Source organism: Ambystoma mexicanum, chromosome 1p (assembly GCF_040938575.1).
Source record: "Ambystoma mexicanum isolate Mex_15411 chromosome 1p, UKY_AmexF1_1, whole genome shotgun sequence".
NCBI classification, from domain to species: Eukaryota; Metazoa; Chordata; class Amphibia; order Caudata; family Ambystomatidae; genus Ambystoma; species Ambystoma mexicanum.
The window spans coordinates 147,135,059-147,152,323 of record NC_090921.1 but is presented as its reverse complement, the minus strand read 5'-3'; the positions used below and the strand labels follow the sequence as shown (position 1 = coordinate 147,152,323).

Here is a 17,265-nt window from a genome sequence, read left to right as displayed (position 1 = left end):
AAAACCGGCATCCCGGTCCCATTAGAGCTGCATCAATCTAGGCGATGACCCTCTGCAGGGAAGACAGAACCTGCAAGGATAGTAGGGCCTGTTGGTTGGTTAACAGCGCCCTTACCTCTCTTTGCTGAATTTGTAGGTGGGTGGGATCTGTGGGTGGACCTAGGCCTGCCTCTGCTTGTGGCTGTGAAACTGTTAGGTCCCCTTCCTGAATATGACTCCCTGGCGTTGCTAGCCTAGATGAGCCTCCTCCTATGATATCACTGACTGTTCCAAGTGTGACTTTTGATTCTGAGCCTCGAAGCCGGTATCCACCTTGTACTGTAGTATCTCCTCTGGTATTAACTCAGAGTACTGGATCGGGGAGACCTGGATGTTGTCTCGTCCGGTTGTGGAGGCTGCACCTCCTGAGGAAGTTCCCGTCAACCCGTCAATGGGGCTGCCGTCGACAGAGTTGTCATTGATTGTATCGGCGTCGGGCCCTGCTTCCATGGTTTCTTTGGACCAGGAGTTGGGTCTATCCCTGCTGCCTAGGTTGCAGGCCAGGGTGACAGGACCGTGCCCGTGTGATCTTTGTCCATGGCCTTCCTCGTCCATGAGTCGAATGTAAGTTGATGAACTGGTTTAGTGGAGTGTTGTGGATGAGCTGGACTTTTGGAGCAATGTGGACGAGGCTGATTTGTGTAGCGTTGTGGACGAGCCAGATTTGTGAGATGTGATCGACGAGGTAGTTCGATGTGATGTCGTCAAAGGGTCAGGCGCCTGATGTTTTGTTGCCGTTGATGTCGAGGGGCTGACTTTGCCTGACGTTTGCTGCTCTTAGTCTGTGAACGTGGTCGGCAAATGCTTGTGCACCTTCCACGCCATGACAGCTTCCGCTCAGCTGTGTTTCAGTGCTTTCGGAGTGGTCGACCACAAGGTACTTGTGCCGCTGGATGTGCGCAGAGGGTGATTTTTGGGCAATCCCTCTGTTGAAGAGGCCACACCCTCTCTCACTGACCTCGATTTATGCATGTGCTCTCGTACTTCCATTGGTTTGTCACCTTCTGCTGCCAACTTCCGCACCGGTGATGACTGGCGTTCTGCGGGCGACAACAGCCCGTCCAGCCCCTTCGGTTTTTCGGCTGCCGCTGATGGCTCGCAGCTTTGTGCGAACCTGTGCTTGGTCGTCTTCACTGGCTGTTCTTCCAACCTGGCCCTTTCCTTTGACTGCAGTCATTTCCCCGCAGGAGCAGCCATGCTCTTGGTCGACTCGACGTCGGAAGGGTATTCGGAGTAGTTACCCTTTTTGAGCCAGCAGACTAGCCTTCTGTTTCTATCATTGAGAGTCTTGGAGCTAAAACCTCGACAGATAGTGCAGCTTTCAACAGTGTGATTGGGATAAAGGCAGTATATGCAGCCTGAGTGCTTATCTCCCTCTTATACATCTTCACAAGTGGCAGAGGGCTTAAAAAGGGGTCTTCTTTTGTCCTGCAGCCCCAGAAAAATGCAAATGTGGGCCAGTTTGATAAGTTACTCCACCAAGCGGGTAGTTGTTTTGGCCAGTGTTACTGAATAAATATTCTTTAAAAGGCACAATTTGCATCCCATTTTATCAAAAGACTTTGGGTGCTACTCAAAAGGTCTGTCACAAAAGGAATGAATTGCTATTTGCAACTGTGGGCCACTTTGTCATTGGTGCCCTAGACAATTTTATGCCCCAGTCTGACCCTCCCCACACTCACTGCATAGCCTGCACTCTTTTGATTGTCCTGGGAGGCATGCATGGGGGTCATCCTTGCTGACCGCCGCACCCACAGCACATTTTGCTTTTCTGGGTGGGCCCTGTTGTCTGGGGTGCCCACCCGTACTTACCAATGCACCCGTGGCATTGCCCCAATCTTCATAGCAAATCCGATAGCATGGGGGCTGCCCGACAGCACAGCTGCTCCTGCAGCTCGTCTGCAGGCGGGGTCCCCGTTGACATGGAGATGCCACCACACTCACTGCCGCGCTCCCACAGCCATTTTCATTTCAGGCGGCTTCCATGTGACAACAGGGTTGCTGCTGCTTTTACCGCAGGGTGCAACCACATCTTTGTAGGGGCTTCTGGCCTGCCTCCTCTGCAATGACACAAGGGGTGGGCCGCTGGCCTTTACCCAGGCTGCTCCGCTTGGGTCCACCATACTCACTGCGGAGCCCACGCTCTTTTCATTGTCCTGGGTGACCCCCTGCGCACAAGAGGTTCCACTCGCTGTCACTGCCACACCCGCTGCACTTTTTGCTCTTCTGTGTGGGCCCCATTGTCTAGTAGGCCCTGTTGTCTGGAGGGCCCATCTGCGCTCACAGTCACAACCGCAGCATTGTCCCAATCTTCAAGCGACCCTTTTAGCACAGGGACTGACCCACATCACTGCAGTGCATACAGCTGACATTTTGTCTTGTGGCAGCGTCCTTGTTGTCATGTGGACTTCAGGTCCGCCCCCTCAGCAATGACGTGCGAGACTCAGGGGGCGGACTGCTGGCCTTCACCAGTCAACTCTGCTGGGCGGTACGAGGCTTTCCTTCACCCAGGCTGCCCAACGGAGCAGCCTGAAACTTCCTCCTTCCTTTGCCTCACGCCGGCCATCTTTATGGTATTTTCTTCATGGATCCACCCTCCAGGGTGGACCAGGCTTTTCAGCTCTTCACCTCCCAGGCTGCACCTGGTAAACACAGCTCGGGGGGACTTTTATGAAGGGCCTGCCACTCTGGCCATGAGGCGGGCCTTCAGGGCACAAAGCCAGGCAGCCTGGTCTGGGTCGACTCCTACATGTGACCCAGGATGGGATATTCTTTTTTAGGCCAAGGCAGCACTCTGCTTGTTGCCTGGGCCCTTGATACTGATGGGCACGTCTGGTCTGGGCCCCAGGCGGGCCAATCAGCTGCCATGGGATGGTCGAGCTGCCCATGTCATAAGTAGCACAGCCCCCTGGTTTAGTCTCTGGGGGGCTCCCCCCACGTGTCGCCAGATAACATTTAATAGATTTAGGACCTGGAGGCCTACAAAGGGAGTCACTCTCAAGGGTAAGCCTTTTTGCTTTTCTCTTCTCCCTTTTATTTTTTTTGTTCCTTTCTTTTCTAACAGTCTTTTTCTTCCAAATGTTCTCAGGATTTTCTCCGCTGTCCGGCCCATTCTTGGGCAGGGGAGTTCTGTTCTTATGTACTTTTATTTTTCTTCCTTTATTATGCTATCCAACTAGCCCCATGGTGGGCTGGACGGTTTAGCCCAACTCACATACACAGCACACACATAAATAAAACACACTACACATTAAATAGAAAAACATTTATTACCCACGCAGGCCCTACCAGCCGAGCCCCGTGGGGCCACGAGCTATGCTTACCTGCCCTATACTCATTTTCTTTTCTCCAGCATACCAAGCGATGGGTGGATACAACAGTAAGAAACTCCAGAGACAAATCCAGGCGCTCTGAGACTATGACACTGGTAATTTGGCACAATATAAAAGTCTGTTTACATAACATTATACAATGTATATATATTGTCTTCATTTTGTGTAGTCCAGTCTGAAATGCTTTGGTGACCTCTGAAGACCTACTGTGTACTTTGGAAAACTGCATAAATAAATAGCTTTCAATCACAGTGGGTGTTATACAACCAGTATCTTGTTTGTATAATTTGTAGCCATAATACAGTTATTAGTACAACCACATTTTGTATCGTCAGTGTCTCCTATGTCTTAACCTATTGCCACCATGTCTAATCAATGATACATAATTTCTTCAGTGCATTTCAAAGCCAACAAACTCCCTTGTGAACAAGCAGGGTCACCGGGAGGCCCTGAGGACCCTCCTGTGAGGGGCTTCAAATTGTAGATCCCCATTGATGTCCCATGCCTTGTGTGCATGTTCACCCAAAAGCCCTTCTTACACTGCCAATTTCCTCTTGGGCTTCAACTAGTGTTCTAAAGAGAAGGCCAGTCTTATTTAATTGAATAAAATGTATTTGATTGTTTAAAGCGCTGACCTAACTCCAGACCAGTGGAGCGCTGTACAGAGTGTGGGTAGCTGGCGTTTGGGCTGGCGTCTTTTAACAGTATTGCAGGACTGTGAGGTCTATTTGTCGGTATGTGCATCCATTTGAATTAGTCCTTGGTCAGGTGTTATTGAAAGAACCATGTTTTGAGAGATTTGCGAAATTGGAGAATTGTGGGGGCATTCCAAGCCGACACCGGGCTCAAGTTCTAGAGGGTGGGTGCATGACAAGAGAAGGATTGTTTGCAGGTCCTCTCTTTGCGGACAAGTTGTGATTCAAGTCGGTTGGTCGATTTGCTGCTTGATGAGCGTGTGCTTCGCCACCAGGTACGTTGGTGTGCTACTCGTGACTGCTTTGTAGATGATACATGCAGTCTTGAACAGTATCCTGGATTGGATTGGAAGGCAATGTAGTTTGTGTAGGATGTGGGTAATTCGGTACAATTTCCATGCTCTCGTAAAAAAATATACTGCAGAAAGGTGAACTGTTTTAGGGGAGCCAATTGAGCAGCTGAGAGCCCTGTCAGAAGAGAATTTCTGCCATTGATGTGCGAGACCAGAAGGGCCTGCACTGTGGTCCGTAACTCCTCCAGCGGGATGAAGGGTTTGATTTTTCGAAGGGTAGAGGTTTTGAGCCATGCTATCTGGGCCGCCTTGGCTATGTATTTCTGGAAAGACTGATTGCTGTCAATGGCAAAGCCTATGGATTTTGCTGAATCAGAGAGTTGTGGAGCAAATCCTTCTAGGGGCATATCATTAAGCCTTTGTTCAACAAGTTGTTTTTTAGCGGTCAGACGGATGAGGGCAAATTCAGTCTTAGCGGTCGGACTGAATGATGGCTAGGTAATCGCGGAGAAAAATGATGTCCTGCACACTATTTACTCATGTACAAATGAATATTGTCTGCGTATTGGTGGATGGCTTTATTGGAATCTTTGAGGAGAGTGCCTAGAGGCTCCATCTAAAGGTTAAAAAGGATTGGTGAGAGGATGGAGTTTTGAGAGACTCTGCAGGAGACCTTGCGTCGGTTAGCATGCAACGAGTTCATCTGGACAGCCTGGTGTCTGCCTGAGAGGTGGGAGGTAAGCCAAATCTGGACATTGCCAGAGAATCCCACCGTGTCAGTAAGGAGGGTTAGAAGGATGTGGTGGTCGATGGTGTTTAATGTAGCTGAGATGTCAAGGAGGACGAGGAGTCATGAGCCATGCTTACCCATTATTTGGAGAGCATCATCCACCACCTGGATGGTGGATGTCTCGATGGTACACTTTGGGCAGAAACCTGACTGAAAGTCATTTAGGAGGTGGAGTGGTTTGATTCTGGTGAGTAGTTGTGTAAGAACTACTTTTTTTTCAAGATTTTGCCAATAAATGGTCTGTTCGTAATGGGCCTGTAGTTGGCCAGGTCATCTGGATCTAGGGTTGTTTTTTTCAAATGTGGTTATTTGAAGCCAGTCTTGAGGGTGTCCGGGAAGTATGCTACTGCGAGGGAGGCATTGATGATGCTGAGGAGCGCACTGAGCGCCGGGCCGGTCATTGTTTAATGATAGAGGCCGGAGTTATAACGTCAGAGTAAGAAGTAGGTTTGAGGGAGACAATCATTATTAGGAGATGTGAGGGAAAGAGAGGAGAGGATTCGGTCTAGATGGGCAGTGTGCATGCTGGGTTGCAGGGCATGCTAATGCTGTGAGAGGTTGGTTCTATGGTCTCTCGTATTTTTTCTATTTATTCAATAAAAATGTGTTGATTCTGTTGCATTTTTCCTGAGTTGCTGGTACCTCAGGGTCGTGTGAGGGTTTGGTGCAATGATTTACGACTTCAAATAGGGCTTTGCTCCTGTTAGAGGCTGCCACAATGATGGTGGAGTAGTAAGCAGCTTTGGCCTCGGGAATCAGAATCATACAGTTTGCATGCAGAGATTTGAGGTTGGTAAGATCTCTCGAGTTATGGTTTTTGCACCACCATTTCTTTGGGGCTCTGATTGAGTGTTTGTTGGAGGCTAGCTCGCGAGTGTGCCATTGGGCTGATGGTTTGGTCTTAGCCCGGCTGGATATTAGGGGGACATGAGTGTCCAGCAATTTCATAGCAAAGTTGTGGAATAATTCCAGCAGGCACGAGGCATTCCCTGGCTCTTCTGGGTATCTTTAACATATAGCTCTACTCCCGAAACTCCCTCCCTGCCATGCAGACACCTCCTTGCTTAAAAGGAGATCTCAGAACAGTGAATGCTGAAAGGGACTGTCTTTCGCTAAACGTTACAGAGCTGAGTTAGTGCAAAGCCTGCGGTAGGGGGAGGGCCGGAATGCCAGCAGAGCTAGGCAAGTATTAATCCCAAGTCCAGACAGAAAGTGATCAAGCGAGTTCCAAAACTTCCATGTGTTAATATCCCCGCAAAAATATCGCCATACAAAAATATCGCCATATTTTTGCAGCGATATTAAAGCATGGAACCTCGGTGGGACACCCCCGCAACCTCTGTATTATTTTAAAGGGAGTGGGGGACACCCCCGCAATCCCCACCCCCAAAAACCCCAAATATTATCCCCAATGAAAATATCACCTATGGCCGTTCCTGACGACCATATATACAGCGATATTTTTATTGGGGATAATATTACGTGATACTGTTCCAAATGTGGGTCTGTGTGCCTGTTCTGCTGGGGGTGTGGCAGGATGAATTGTTTAATTACATTTACTTCTTGGCATTATGGCCCTTTAGATGGTATAAGGGATATTTAAAAGCATCATTTAATGTGTATGTGTTACCCGTCACATTAGGCCACAACTCAAGTGACTTGGTGGAAGTTCATGCATCAGGATGATTAGTTAGACGTTTTTTTTCCCAGATCAGCCAATTGGGTTATTTCATCTGGAGCAGAAAGGGAGCGACAGGGAGAGTGTTATTCAGTTGGCAGGGCCTCGGTGATCACTCCATCACCCATGGGTGTTATCAGGACCCACGGGCAATGCTGGGTCATAGAGGCCTCCGCACATAGCTTTTAGCAGAGTATTCCGATAGTTTACCATATGCCAAACTAAGGCCAACGCAGAAAAGCAGGAGACAGGGTGATATAACAAGACTGGAGAACACCTGTGGGCTGGAAATAGGTAGGAGCCGGGATGGAGTATGTGCCAGGGTTCTAAGGGAGCTTGCAGTGCAAGGGCAAAGGCAAAAGGCAACATAACAGGTAAATTATGAATGAGCAGACAGGACAAGCCACCATGGAAGAACTAATGATTTTCTGGGTGCATGAGTGTGACTAAATCATACTGCAGCCATTTGCTCACAGAGCAATACCCAACATCTCTAAGGTTGTTTTTGTGTGCGCTAGGCGCTATAAAAGCCCTACTCATTAGCACCCGGTGTCGCGGCACAGCCAATCAGGTTGCACAGAATGTGGGCTGAAGCCTCTGATCTCAGCCCGCGTTCCACGGAACCCGCAGGCTGCCTCTCCTGCCTTGCAGTGCCATCCCCCCCTTCAACCTCCCCCTTCTCTTCATTTTTTTTGTAATCTATTAATAACCCTCCATCCCTGCCCCACTTACTTGATTGTTGCTGCGGTGGCACCTGCTGCCATTTCAGCAGCTTCAGTTCATCTTGCCGCCATGGTAATGGAAGAGAAGCTCTGTACCTGAGTCCCGCCTTCTACAACCATGGCGGCCATTTTGGTAAAGTATTTTCATTCTTTGAATGGGACGTGTGCGGTATCCTGTTCAATGAATGAAAATACATATTTTTTTTTAGCAGCCGCTTTGTAACCCCGGCTGCTAATGGCATTATGCACCCGTTCCATGAGCAACACTGGGGGGTAACGGCCTGGTGGCCCAAGTTAACGGCCAGACCGAAGCTAGGGTGGTTAATTATCCCCGGGTGTTGCCCATGGAACGGGTGCATAACACCACAGTAGAACCCTTGCTAAAAGATAGGCAGCTCACTGAAACAAATACCAATCACAAGAGAGAATGCATTGAAAAGTGTCAAGACGCATGAGACAGGTAACATGGGATATATGTCAGGGTTATAAGGAAAAGCTGGATTGGATCTTGGAGACATTGACTGGGACCAGGGAAACTAAATGTGAAGATGTTTGTTTGTTTAATATTTATTAAGCGCGCCAGACCCGAAGATATCAGGGCGCAGGAAGTAAGAAGTCATACGTTTTGGTACACAGGTTACATTGCTTACAAAAGTATCCAAAAAAAACATCTAATCGAGCAGTTATACATTATATGTACATAAAGTAAACAGTAGTAAATAAATACAGATAGACTATATATGGCAAGATGTACAGTTATTTACTGGTATGGTCGGGTTCTGCAGTTTTATTTAAACCTCATTCTCTAGGAGCCGCATAATCAGATTTTGCCTAAATTTAGTAAAGGTTGTGTCCATTCTAAGTGTGGTAGGTAGTGAGTGCCACAGTTGAGCTGCTTTGACTGGGAAGTTGGTGCCCCCAATAGTGGATAGTTTAAAACAAGGCACCTGAAGGCAGTTGGAATTCATTAGTGTCGTGGGTCTAGTAGATGATTTCCTAGAAAATCTTTCTATGAGATATTGCTGTGCTTATTGTTTAGGCATTTTTGGATAAGGGATGCTGTTTTTAGTCTGATTTTCTGATGTGTGGATAGCCACTTGTACTTCCTTCTAGTGTCAGAAATATGTTCTTTCCTAGAGATACTGAGTACGGCTCTAAGGGCGTAATTTTGGAGTATCTGTATTTTGTTAATACTGTATTTGTTTGCTCCAATGTTTAGGGTGTTGCAGTAATCTAGTTTTTAAATAATGAGGTCTCTGGCTAGGATCATACAGCTGTTGGATGAGAGGAAGTGTTTGCCAGCTCTAATTAATTTGCAAGTATATGCTGTAGAGGAGGCTAGAGTGTTTACCTGTTTAGTGAATGTTACGCTGGAATCTAAGTAAAAACCTAAAGTTTTTACTTCCTTGGCGACCTTAATGAGATTCCCATCGATAATGAATGATGAGTATTCCGTGCCAAGTCTAGTGAGAAGTGATGGGGATCCCAGGATGAAAAGCTCTGTTTTGTCATCGTTCAGACAGAGGCCATGCATGGCCCTCCATGCCTGAACGATACTGTAAATTCTATTCACCAATGCTAAATCCGTGCTATAGTCCCCAGTAAATGGTAGGAGGATCTGGGTATCGTCTGCATAATTAGTGTAGGTGATACCCAAATGTGAAGCTGTAAATGTAGAAGAGTGGAATGCAAAGGCCTTTCACGCTATGACAGAACATGCAGGAAACATATTTATACAGCAGAGATATCCCATTCTTGACCTAACACTAACAAGCTGGGAACCTTACACTGAAATAAGGGTATTCAAAACAGCAAAGGAAACGCACAATGCTATCACAAAACCTAGACAATGGAGCAACAGTCTTCATAATAGCAACAGACAAAAGAATCTTTTGCAATGCTTACAAACTGGAATCATAAACACAATACAGAAGAAAAGGCCAGGGGGGAGCAGTGGCAGGTCTACAACACACAAGAAATCTGCATGGGTTTTGGGTTGGTAACTGGGTGGTTGCAAGCCAGACCTCAAGCGGAAACAGTGATGTGCAAGCCATGTATTCTGACATCCTTACCCAGGCAATATGTGGTGTTGAGCTAAGGAGATTTGCACTGTCAGGGATATGTTCCCACCATCTTGGCTGAAGTGAAATTGTTTCCCGCTCTGCAGATGCAAATGAGAGCCAAGGACCCTATGAGTTTCCTTCTTCGTGTGAAGCATATGTCTACCCACAGAGGTTCACCGTTGCAACCACCACCAAATCCACAACAACTACAGCCAGAACTACAACCAGAACTACAACTCTGCAAACCAATCCTGCCTCACAAACTACAAAGCTTGACACGGTGAGATAGTTCCAGCAGGACCGATAGAGGCTTTAATGTATTCATCTTTTTATGGTCGATAGAAGTGAGCTCACTGAATTCCACACTAAGACTTTTGCTTAAGCACCATGTGATATTTCAGTTCATGGAGTGCAGTGCATAGAATGTTAATATATTAACAAATAACCCAGAATGTGTATGAATTGTTGCAGACTACGAGCACTCGTCCACCTACGTCAATGTCTATTGGTGACCCCGCATCCCGTACAGCGACCTCTCTGGGAACCACTGGCCATTCACCGTGGACCAATACCAGCACATCTCTTCCTTCAAAAGCGGCTCAGGGGTCCTCACCTCAGTCTGCATGGGCAATGGCATTGACAACTGCAGCAGGTGAGGAAACTTCCATAGCCTGTACACACTCATTATACCAATACTCATCTGCCCACACATGGTTGGCCTCCCAGCTGCATATGCCTTACCTCAACTTCTACCTCTCCATCACTTTATTTCTTCTGTATTGCCTCTGTGTTGGGGGCAGAGCAGACAGTGGTGTGCATCAAATGTATAGGAAACTGGCTAAGAATTGAGGAGCAGTGGCAAAGGCAGACTTAGACACATCCGGGCCCTTTTCCGTCCAGCTCCACAGGCATGCGTTGAACCAAGTGTATTGTAGTTTATTGCAGGATTGAAGCTGAGATTTTTTCTGATGCGAAGATTTACATGTCAGTTCCATGGATGTAGTCGACTACAGTAGAACAGACTCCCCTTGATCTTATTTGATCAAATAATTCTGAAATCGGCTGACATCTCCTTCCTTTTGGTGAACATGGGTTTGTACCAGAACATTTTGGAGACTCCTTTGTGCGTTGCAGCTTAAACAGAAGACTGGCACAATGGGAGACTCTTCACTGGAGGTGAGTGTGTCATCGTGTAGTGAAAACACTTATGCAGCTGATTGGATTGTAGAGTCTAGAAAGACAAAATCAAATTAGTGTCTAAGGGGATAAATCTCAAATCCAATTAATACAATCATTTTAAAAGGTCATTAAATGACCTACCACCAATATAGATGACCGTGCGCAAAAATGACACCAAAGTCTTAAAAATACACAAATAGTTTTTAATCATTGTTCAGATTATAAAAAGTTCCCATTCACTAGGTTGACAATGGAACAGAAACAAAACTCCATGTATGTCACAGAAAAAGAGTGCATCAGCAAAGTGAATCAAAATCGAACCAAAATAGAAAATTAAGAATGCAATCAATTTAAACAACATAACAAGAAACAAATAAAAAAAGCAAAAATCTATGAATCCAGAATTAAGAAGCATAATTTAGGGCAACATAATGACAGACATAAGATAAATCAAACAAAAGGTAACAATGGCGTGTACACACAAAAAAGCTTGAGAAAAACCTCTACTAGTTTGGATTGAACACATTTTTGTTTTTTGGTTACTTTTTTCAGGGCTGTTGACTAGTTTCAAATTAATGCACTATCGCTATATGAGAGCGTCTTCATCAGGACTATAATACCTATCTGACATAAGAAAAACAGAGACCCAGCAATTAAGAGTAATACTGAGCAAATGCAGTTATATTTTGTGGCTATAATAATTATAATACAAAGACACTTCCAATTATTGCATTTTTAATCCGTTTACTTTTCTCATCAGGAATGTAATTTCTCCAGGTTTCCCACCGCCACCTGGAGGGAAAGAATAAGTCACACCAAATTAATGCAACTGTGACTTTCATTATGAGAAACAGATTTGTTGGCCACAAATATTTGTAAAAAATCAGAACATTCCTCACCACTGGCTTTGTATTCACCAGCGAACCAGCTGTGAACTTCAGCGTGTTTAGTGTCTATTCTCAGGACACTATGCAAAATACATTGCCCTTTCTACCCACCCCCACAACATAAGACCCTCACTTGGCATCCTACCTCTCGACCAGTATGCATTATATACATTCATGGAGTAACACCTTAAATTATATGCCCATGTGAATGTGACTTTCCCCACAGATAGTTAAAGAACATATGGCTCAGAATCACATAATGCAGGAAGCGTGAAAGGTGGGGATTTGAACCCTGTCGCCCCGATTCCACAGTTTCCAATTTAGAAAGGCGGGGAGATTTCATCTTCTCCTATTCCATTTACAATGTTAGAACTGACAAAATGCTTTCTGCAAGGTTGTTATTCGAGGGCTAAACTAGTACACTGCTCAATAAATCTGGCTTTCAATGCACCATTGGATCTAGAAGAGGGGAGCATCTTAATCGTCTGTATCTGCAGGCGAAACATCTGGAAGTACACACACTTGTACCGACTAAGATTATAATGAACACTTATTACTGTAAGTATAATCTTAGTCTGTACAATTGTGTTTACCTTTAAAGTACACTTACTAAAGAAACCAGAAAAAATATGAGACGTCTTAATTGGAAAATGTGATCACTTTATCAGAAAAATGAAGTTGAGCTATTACCATGGTCTGCCTAACAGGTGGAGACAAAAAGAAAATCCAAATTTGAAAGACCTTTTTTACTGTTAGAAGAGAAGTGAAGGTGTTTCTCTTCAATACAGTGAAACATGTTTTTCAAACGGCCCATGTTAAGGGAGTGAAAATGTCTCTGATAGACCCTCTCTAATCACCATACACAAGTAACAGATGAAAGGGTTAGAAGTGTGTGGTAGTGGCAGCAACCGCTTTGCAGAATCCATTTCCACCATCACACTGAAGGTGAAAATGCCAGGAACAAACTGTAAACAACACCTTTTTCACTCCCACTGGTGGAGGCGGTATTTCTGAAAAGATTCTGGAACGAGTCGGGGGCAGATCTCTCTCCTCGGCTGGCGCCTCCCTCTGGAACAGCCTCCTTCCCTCTCTGAAAATTTAGCAGAACCATCTCCGGTTCCAGAAGCCTCTCAAGAACTTACTCTTTGCTTCTGTCTTCTCTCTTCCTCTCCCCTGCTGATACCCTGTCTGTTACTGCACTGGTCACATGGCTACCCTCTGAACTTCGGGCCCAGGTCCCTGCCAGCTCAGATGCACACCTGCACTGCCTCCTGGCAGCCCGTGCACTTGGGTCTGTATCTGCAACCCTACAGTCCCTTTACCTGCACTTATCAGACACTTGTTGTCCGCACAGAACCCTTCCACTGCCACCTGCTGGCCGTACTAGTTTTTGATTATGTGTCCTGCACTTGCTCCTCGTCCTCCCCTTCCCCAGGCACTTTTCTCCTCCGCTCTCGCCTGCACTCGCACAATCTCAATGTCACTAGGTCTAGTAAGAGCGTTGTCTTTGTCCTTCCTTTGTTTCTGCTCCCTTGCCTCGTCGCGCCTTGAAACACTGTGGATAGGCGTGTTATAAATGTCATATCATATCATTCGGGAGATATTCCAGAAACAGCATCTCCGCCAGTGGTAAGTGCTGAATTGGGCAGATTTTCAGAGATACTACATGGAGAGGTGGTAACATTCTCCAGCGGTTTATACCATTTAAAATAATCCACCCAACTCTGAGTGACTAGTGCGTAGTCTACTAAAAATGATTAACTTATGTTACATCTTTCTATGTGTTTTTAACTGTGCCAAAATGTGAGTACTATAAACAATTCAAGCACTATTTCTTTAGCCACCATATAGTAACATCCATGGGTGCCGTTCAGGGTACTATTAACAAGTGACCAAGAAATGCACCAGGGCATTGAGGGCCCCTTCTTACAGAATGAAACCGATGACAAACTCTAATGAGATATGGACCCTTAGTTCCTTGGCAAGCAGGAGTCATGATAAGCTGCAGGTGATTGTAACAGGCCAATGGTGTATAGGGTACAGTGGTGCCAGCAGTATGACCCAGGGTCACAGAAACGTATGTAAACCTGTACCTCAGCGCTGTGCGGGATGAACATGCACCTGCAGCTTATGAACTTCTCCAGCTCACTCACTGTGGAGGCCCATGTAGGGGTGGGGGGGTACTCAGGCACATCTGCAACATCACTGAAATCAAGACTGATGCAAAACCCCATCTGCACACTCTGTGCCTTTGAGGCTGATGGAATTCTGATTTTGTCTACTACATTATTTTTTATTTTTATTTGACAAATTGCAGGTCTGGCCTAGGGAGCAACAGTCTAGCCAGCATGGGGAAACATGTCCCCCTTACCATCCTTCACAGCTCTGCGCCTGCCCCTGCCCTCTCATTCACAGCTAACACCTGCTTTCCCCTGTGATGTGCGTGATTGCCCTGCCTCTCCCGTGCACGTGATGTGCATGATTGCCCTGCCTCTCCAGTGCATGCCACTGGATTTTAGCGCACAGTAAGTGGCCCGTATTCCTCCTTTTGACCTCTCCTGCCCCTGCTGGTCCATCTCCATGCCAACTCACCATCTTTCCTCTTCGCTTCTGTCCATGGCCTTCAACCACACTCAACCTACGACCTCAGTTCTCCTGCTGCCACTGCACCGGACAACATCCAGTCCTTCCATCAATCCATGCTCTTGCGGCCATCTCCTACTTTTCCCTCCTCCGCCTTCTCCTCCAGCTGGACACATAACAATTAATAGGTGTTCATTTTTTGCTTTTCTTTCCCCATTTATGATGGTATTAAAGCCTGCATTGGTCGAGTGTAACAGGTGTTAATGGGCAATAATTCCTCATGGAATACCCTTGGCTTTGTCTTGGACCTTAACTCGGGAGAGGGCTGATAACCATTAAAGACTGCTAAGGTGGGCTGGAATGCATCTGCTGTTTGATGCCGCTCACTTATTGTCTATACTGTAATAGATTGGAGAATTGAAATGTTACCATGGGTTGTAACCATTAGTGATCAAAGAATCCCCCTGAAGAATGTTCCAGACTATCAGGAACAGAAACATGTTGTGGCATAAAACTGTGTAAAGGAGACTTTTCTTCCTTTTTTTGGACAATTGTTTACACTGGGTGTGGTGGTGGTTTCATACAAAGAATTTCATATGAAATGCATAGGTGGTTGTACCATATTAGGAGTCATATATGGTTGATAAAAAACTTTTTTAATATGTAAAATTAGAAAAATGAAAAAAGTATTCTATAATTGATGTCTCCGAATGAAGATGTTATTACATATTTAAAAAATGATTTCTGATGCACTTTAAATAATAGATTGTGCCTGTTCTCTGGTGGGAGCCTTTCCCCAGTTTGCTTATACTATAATGGAATAACCCATTCTATTTACTTTCACTGTTTGTATCAAAGCTTTCTACTTGGATCTCCCTATTCTTTGAGTATAATGCACTGATTCACCGTTTCTCTTCTTTCAGGGAATTGCTCATCGTGCAGTCTGCACCTTATCCCGGAGCGGATGTCGTGGAGTGAGGCACGCAAACATTGCATCTCTGTGTACACTGACCTCGCCAGCATCCCTGTGGCTGAGGTCCAGTGGAGAGTCTCCAGGCTGCTGCTTGCCACCGATACTGCCTCTGGAGTCTGGATTGGACTGCGACGGAGCCGGGTCTGGGGACATTGGTACTGGGTCAATGAAGATCCATCTGACTTTAACTACTGGGGCAAGGGGGAGCTGAGTAATCCCCTGTCGGGAAGATGTGCCATGGTCTCCAGAATGCCGGGGAGGAATTATACCTGGCAGAACGAATGCTGCGGGGTCAGACTCCCCTCCATCTGTTACTCCAAAATGAACCACCCAGGGCTTTGAGGGTATAAAGACGGGGTGGGGCATATTGGGGAAACTTCATGGGACGGTGCAATGAGAGAATTGGCTAGAGGGAGGTTATCTTCAGGAGGCTCCTTCAAATGGTGGTAAATTCACAGACTTCTGGCTCTTTACTCTTTGTTCTGTGCGGCATCTTAGCTCACTAGGCAGATGATAAACCCACTGACAGCCTTGGTGAACATAGTGCCTGGCCATATACCATCCCATCCGGTATTCCATTCCTGAAACTGCACACTGAATCCATCCTTAGCGCTAAACCTGTCGTAGGCAGTTCACTACCTGGTCATTCAACTAGGTAGTGCTCCAGATAAGATTCGGAAGTGTATTTTACTCCCTATTTTTTAAAGTTGGGAGTAGAAAAAGCTTCAAGGGAGTAAAAATGTAATTCCAATTCTCAATAGGAGCATTTTATAAGCGAGTACAAATGGTTGAACTGGAAAACAGAAATGTTTTTGTAATAATGATTTCTTGCATCTAGCTATGTGTGCACATTAAAAGATACATGTTTACTTCTTCCGATCAGGCCGTGGTAATAGTAGTTTCTTTCTGTGTAACTACATGCACTACTGCTCCAAACATATCCATGGGCCTGTGTGGGTGAAAGCAGGGGCGCAATGTTCCATGTGTCTTATTGCTTACTTGTTGGGAGTATTTTTACTTCCTATTTTTATTTTTGGGGAGTATTTGCCTATTTGTAGGGAGTACAAGTGGCCAATTACACCTCTTATCTGTAGGGCTGCAACTAGGTGCAGTGGATGGCTGACCTACACCTTTTCTGGCAATTAACTTCTGGGTTGTAGTGAAGGTGTAGCCTGTGCCCTGCTCCCTTGCCCACCAATACATACAAGAATACCTTCTGTGCCGCAGAACGTAACGATTATTTGGGACCGAATAATTCTGGAGTGTTCACTATTTATTGCATAATATATATCATACATACCAGAACTTTATACTTTACAATGCATAAATATGAAATGTGGAAAGATTCCCTGGCTTCCAGGCAGGAGAATGTCATGCACCACATCTCAACATCAACATTCTTATAAGACCAGCTGCGTTCATCAACCTAGGCTGTATTATCAAAGAGCAACTGGGATCTCTCTGCTTGCCCCATCACAGAAGGCAGGCCCACACCCCTCTACCAGGACTGGCCTTGCCCTTGCCCTCTCTGGGATTCAGACCTCTGCATCTAGCATAGCTCTCAACCTTCCAGAGATAATGATGGTCTTGTGGTCTTGTGGCATTAAAAGGCGGGCCCTGTTGATCATTCCAGTAAAAACAAAGAAGTGGAGGAACATGTTGGGGGCCCATGGAGGGAACCCTGTGATCTTTCCCCTAAAATGAGGATAACATGAGCATCACTTGATAACTATCGTCTGGGCGAGGATGGGAGCTGAAATGTTCCCCATTCCCCACTTCCAAGAATGTCCAGGATGCGCCTCTCACTGGGGCTGCACATCCCACTCTTCACCTGATGGGGTGGGAATAGAGTTAGGGGTATGCTGGGCTCGCAAAGACTCATCTATGACCCCTGCCCCCTTCACACGCGGGTGTCTCCCCCTGATGCAGGACCTGTCTGTGAGTGGGCACATCCTTAAAGCAGTGCCCTTCTTTGGATCAGACTTTGATGAAGCTATTGCCAGGACTGGGGTCTGCACGTGGCACCACATC

General features: G+C 46.0%; 1 protein-coding gene across 1 annotated transcript in view; it reads left to right on the top strand.

Annotated features, from left to right (window-relative positions):
* Positions 1-16,113, top strand: part of LOC138567288 (C-type mannose receptor 2-like) — a 74,071-nt gene extending 57,958 nt beyond the window's left edge. Inside the window, exons 4-6 of the mRNA XM_069645344.1 lie at positions 9,717-9,892; positions 10,084-10,264; positions 15,185-16,113. Coding sequence (XP_069501445.1) covers positions 9,717-9,892; positions 10,084-10,264; positions 15,185-15,576 — 749 coding nt within the window. The 3' untranslated portion in view covers positions 15,577-16,113. The remainder of the gene's footprint in view (positions 1-9,716; positions 9,893-10,083; positions 10,265-15,184) is intronic.
* Positions 16,114-17,265: the final 1,152 nt, after the last annotated feature.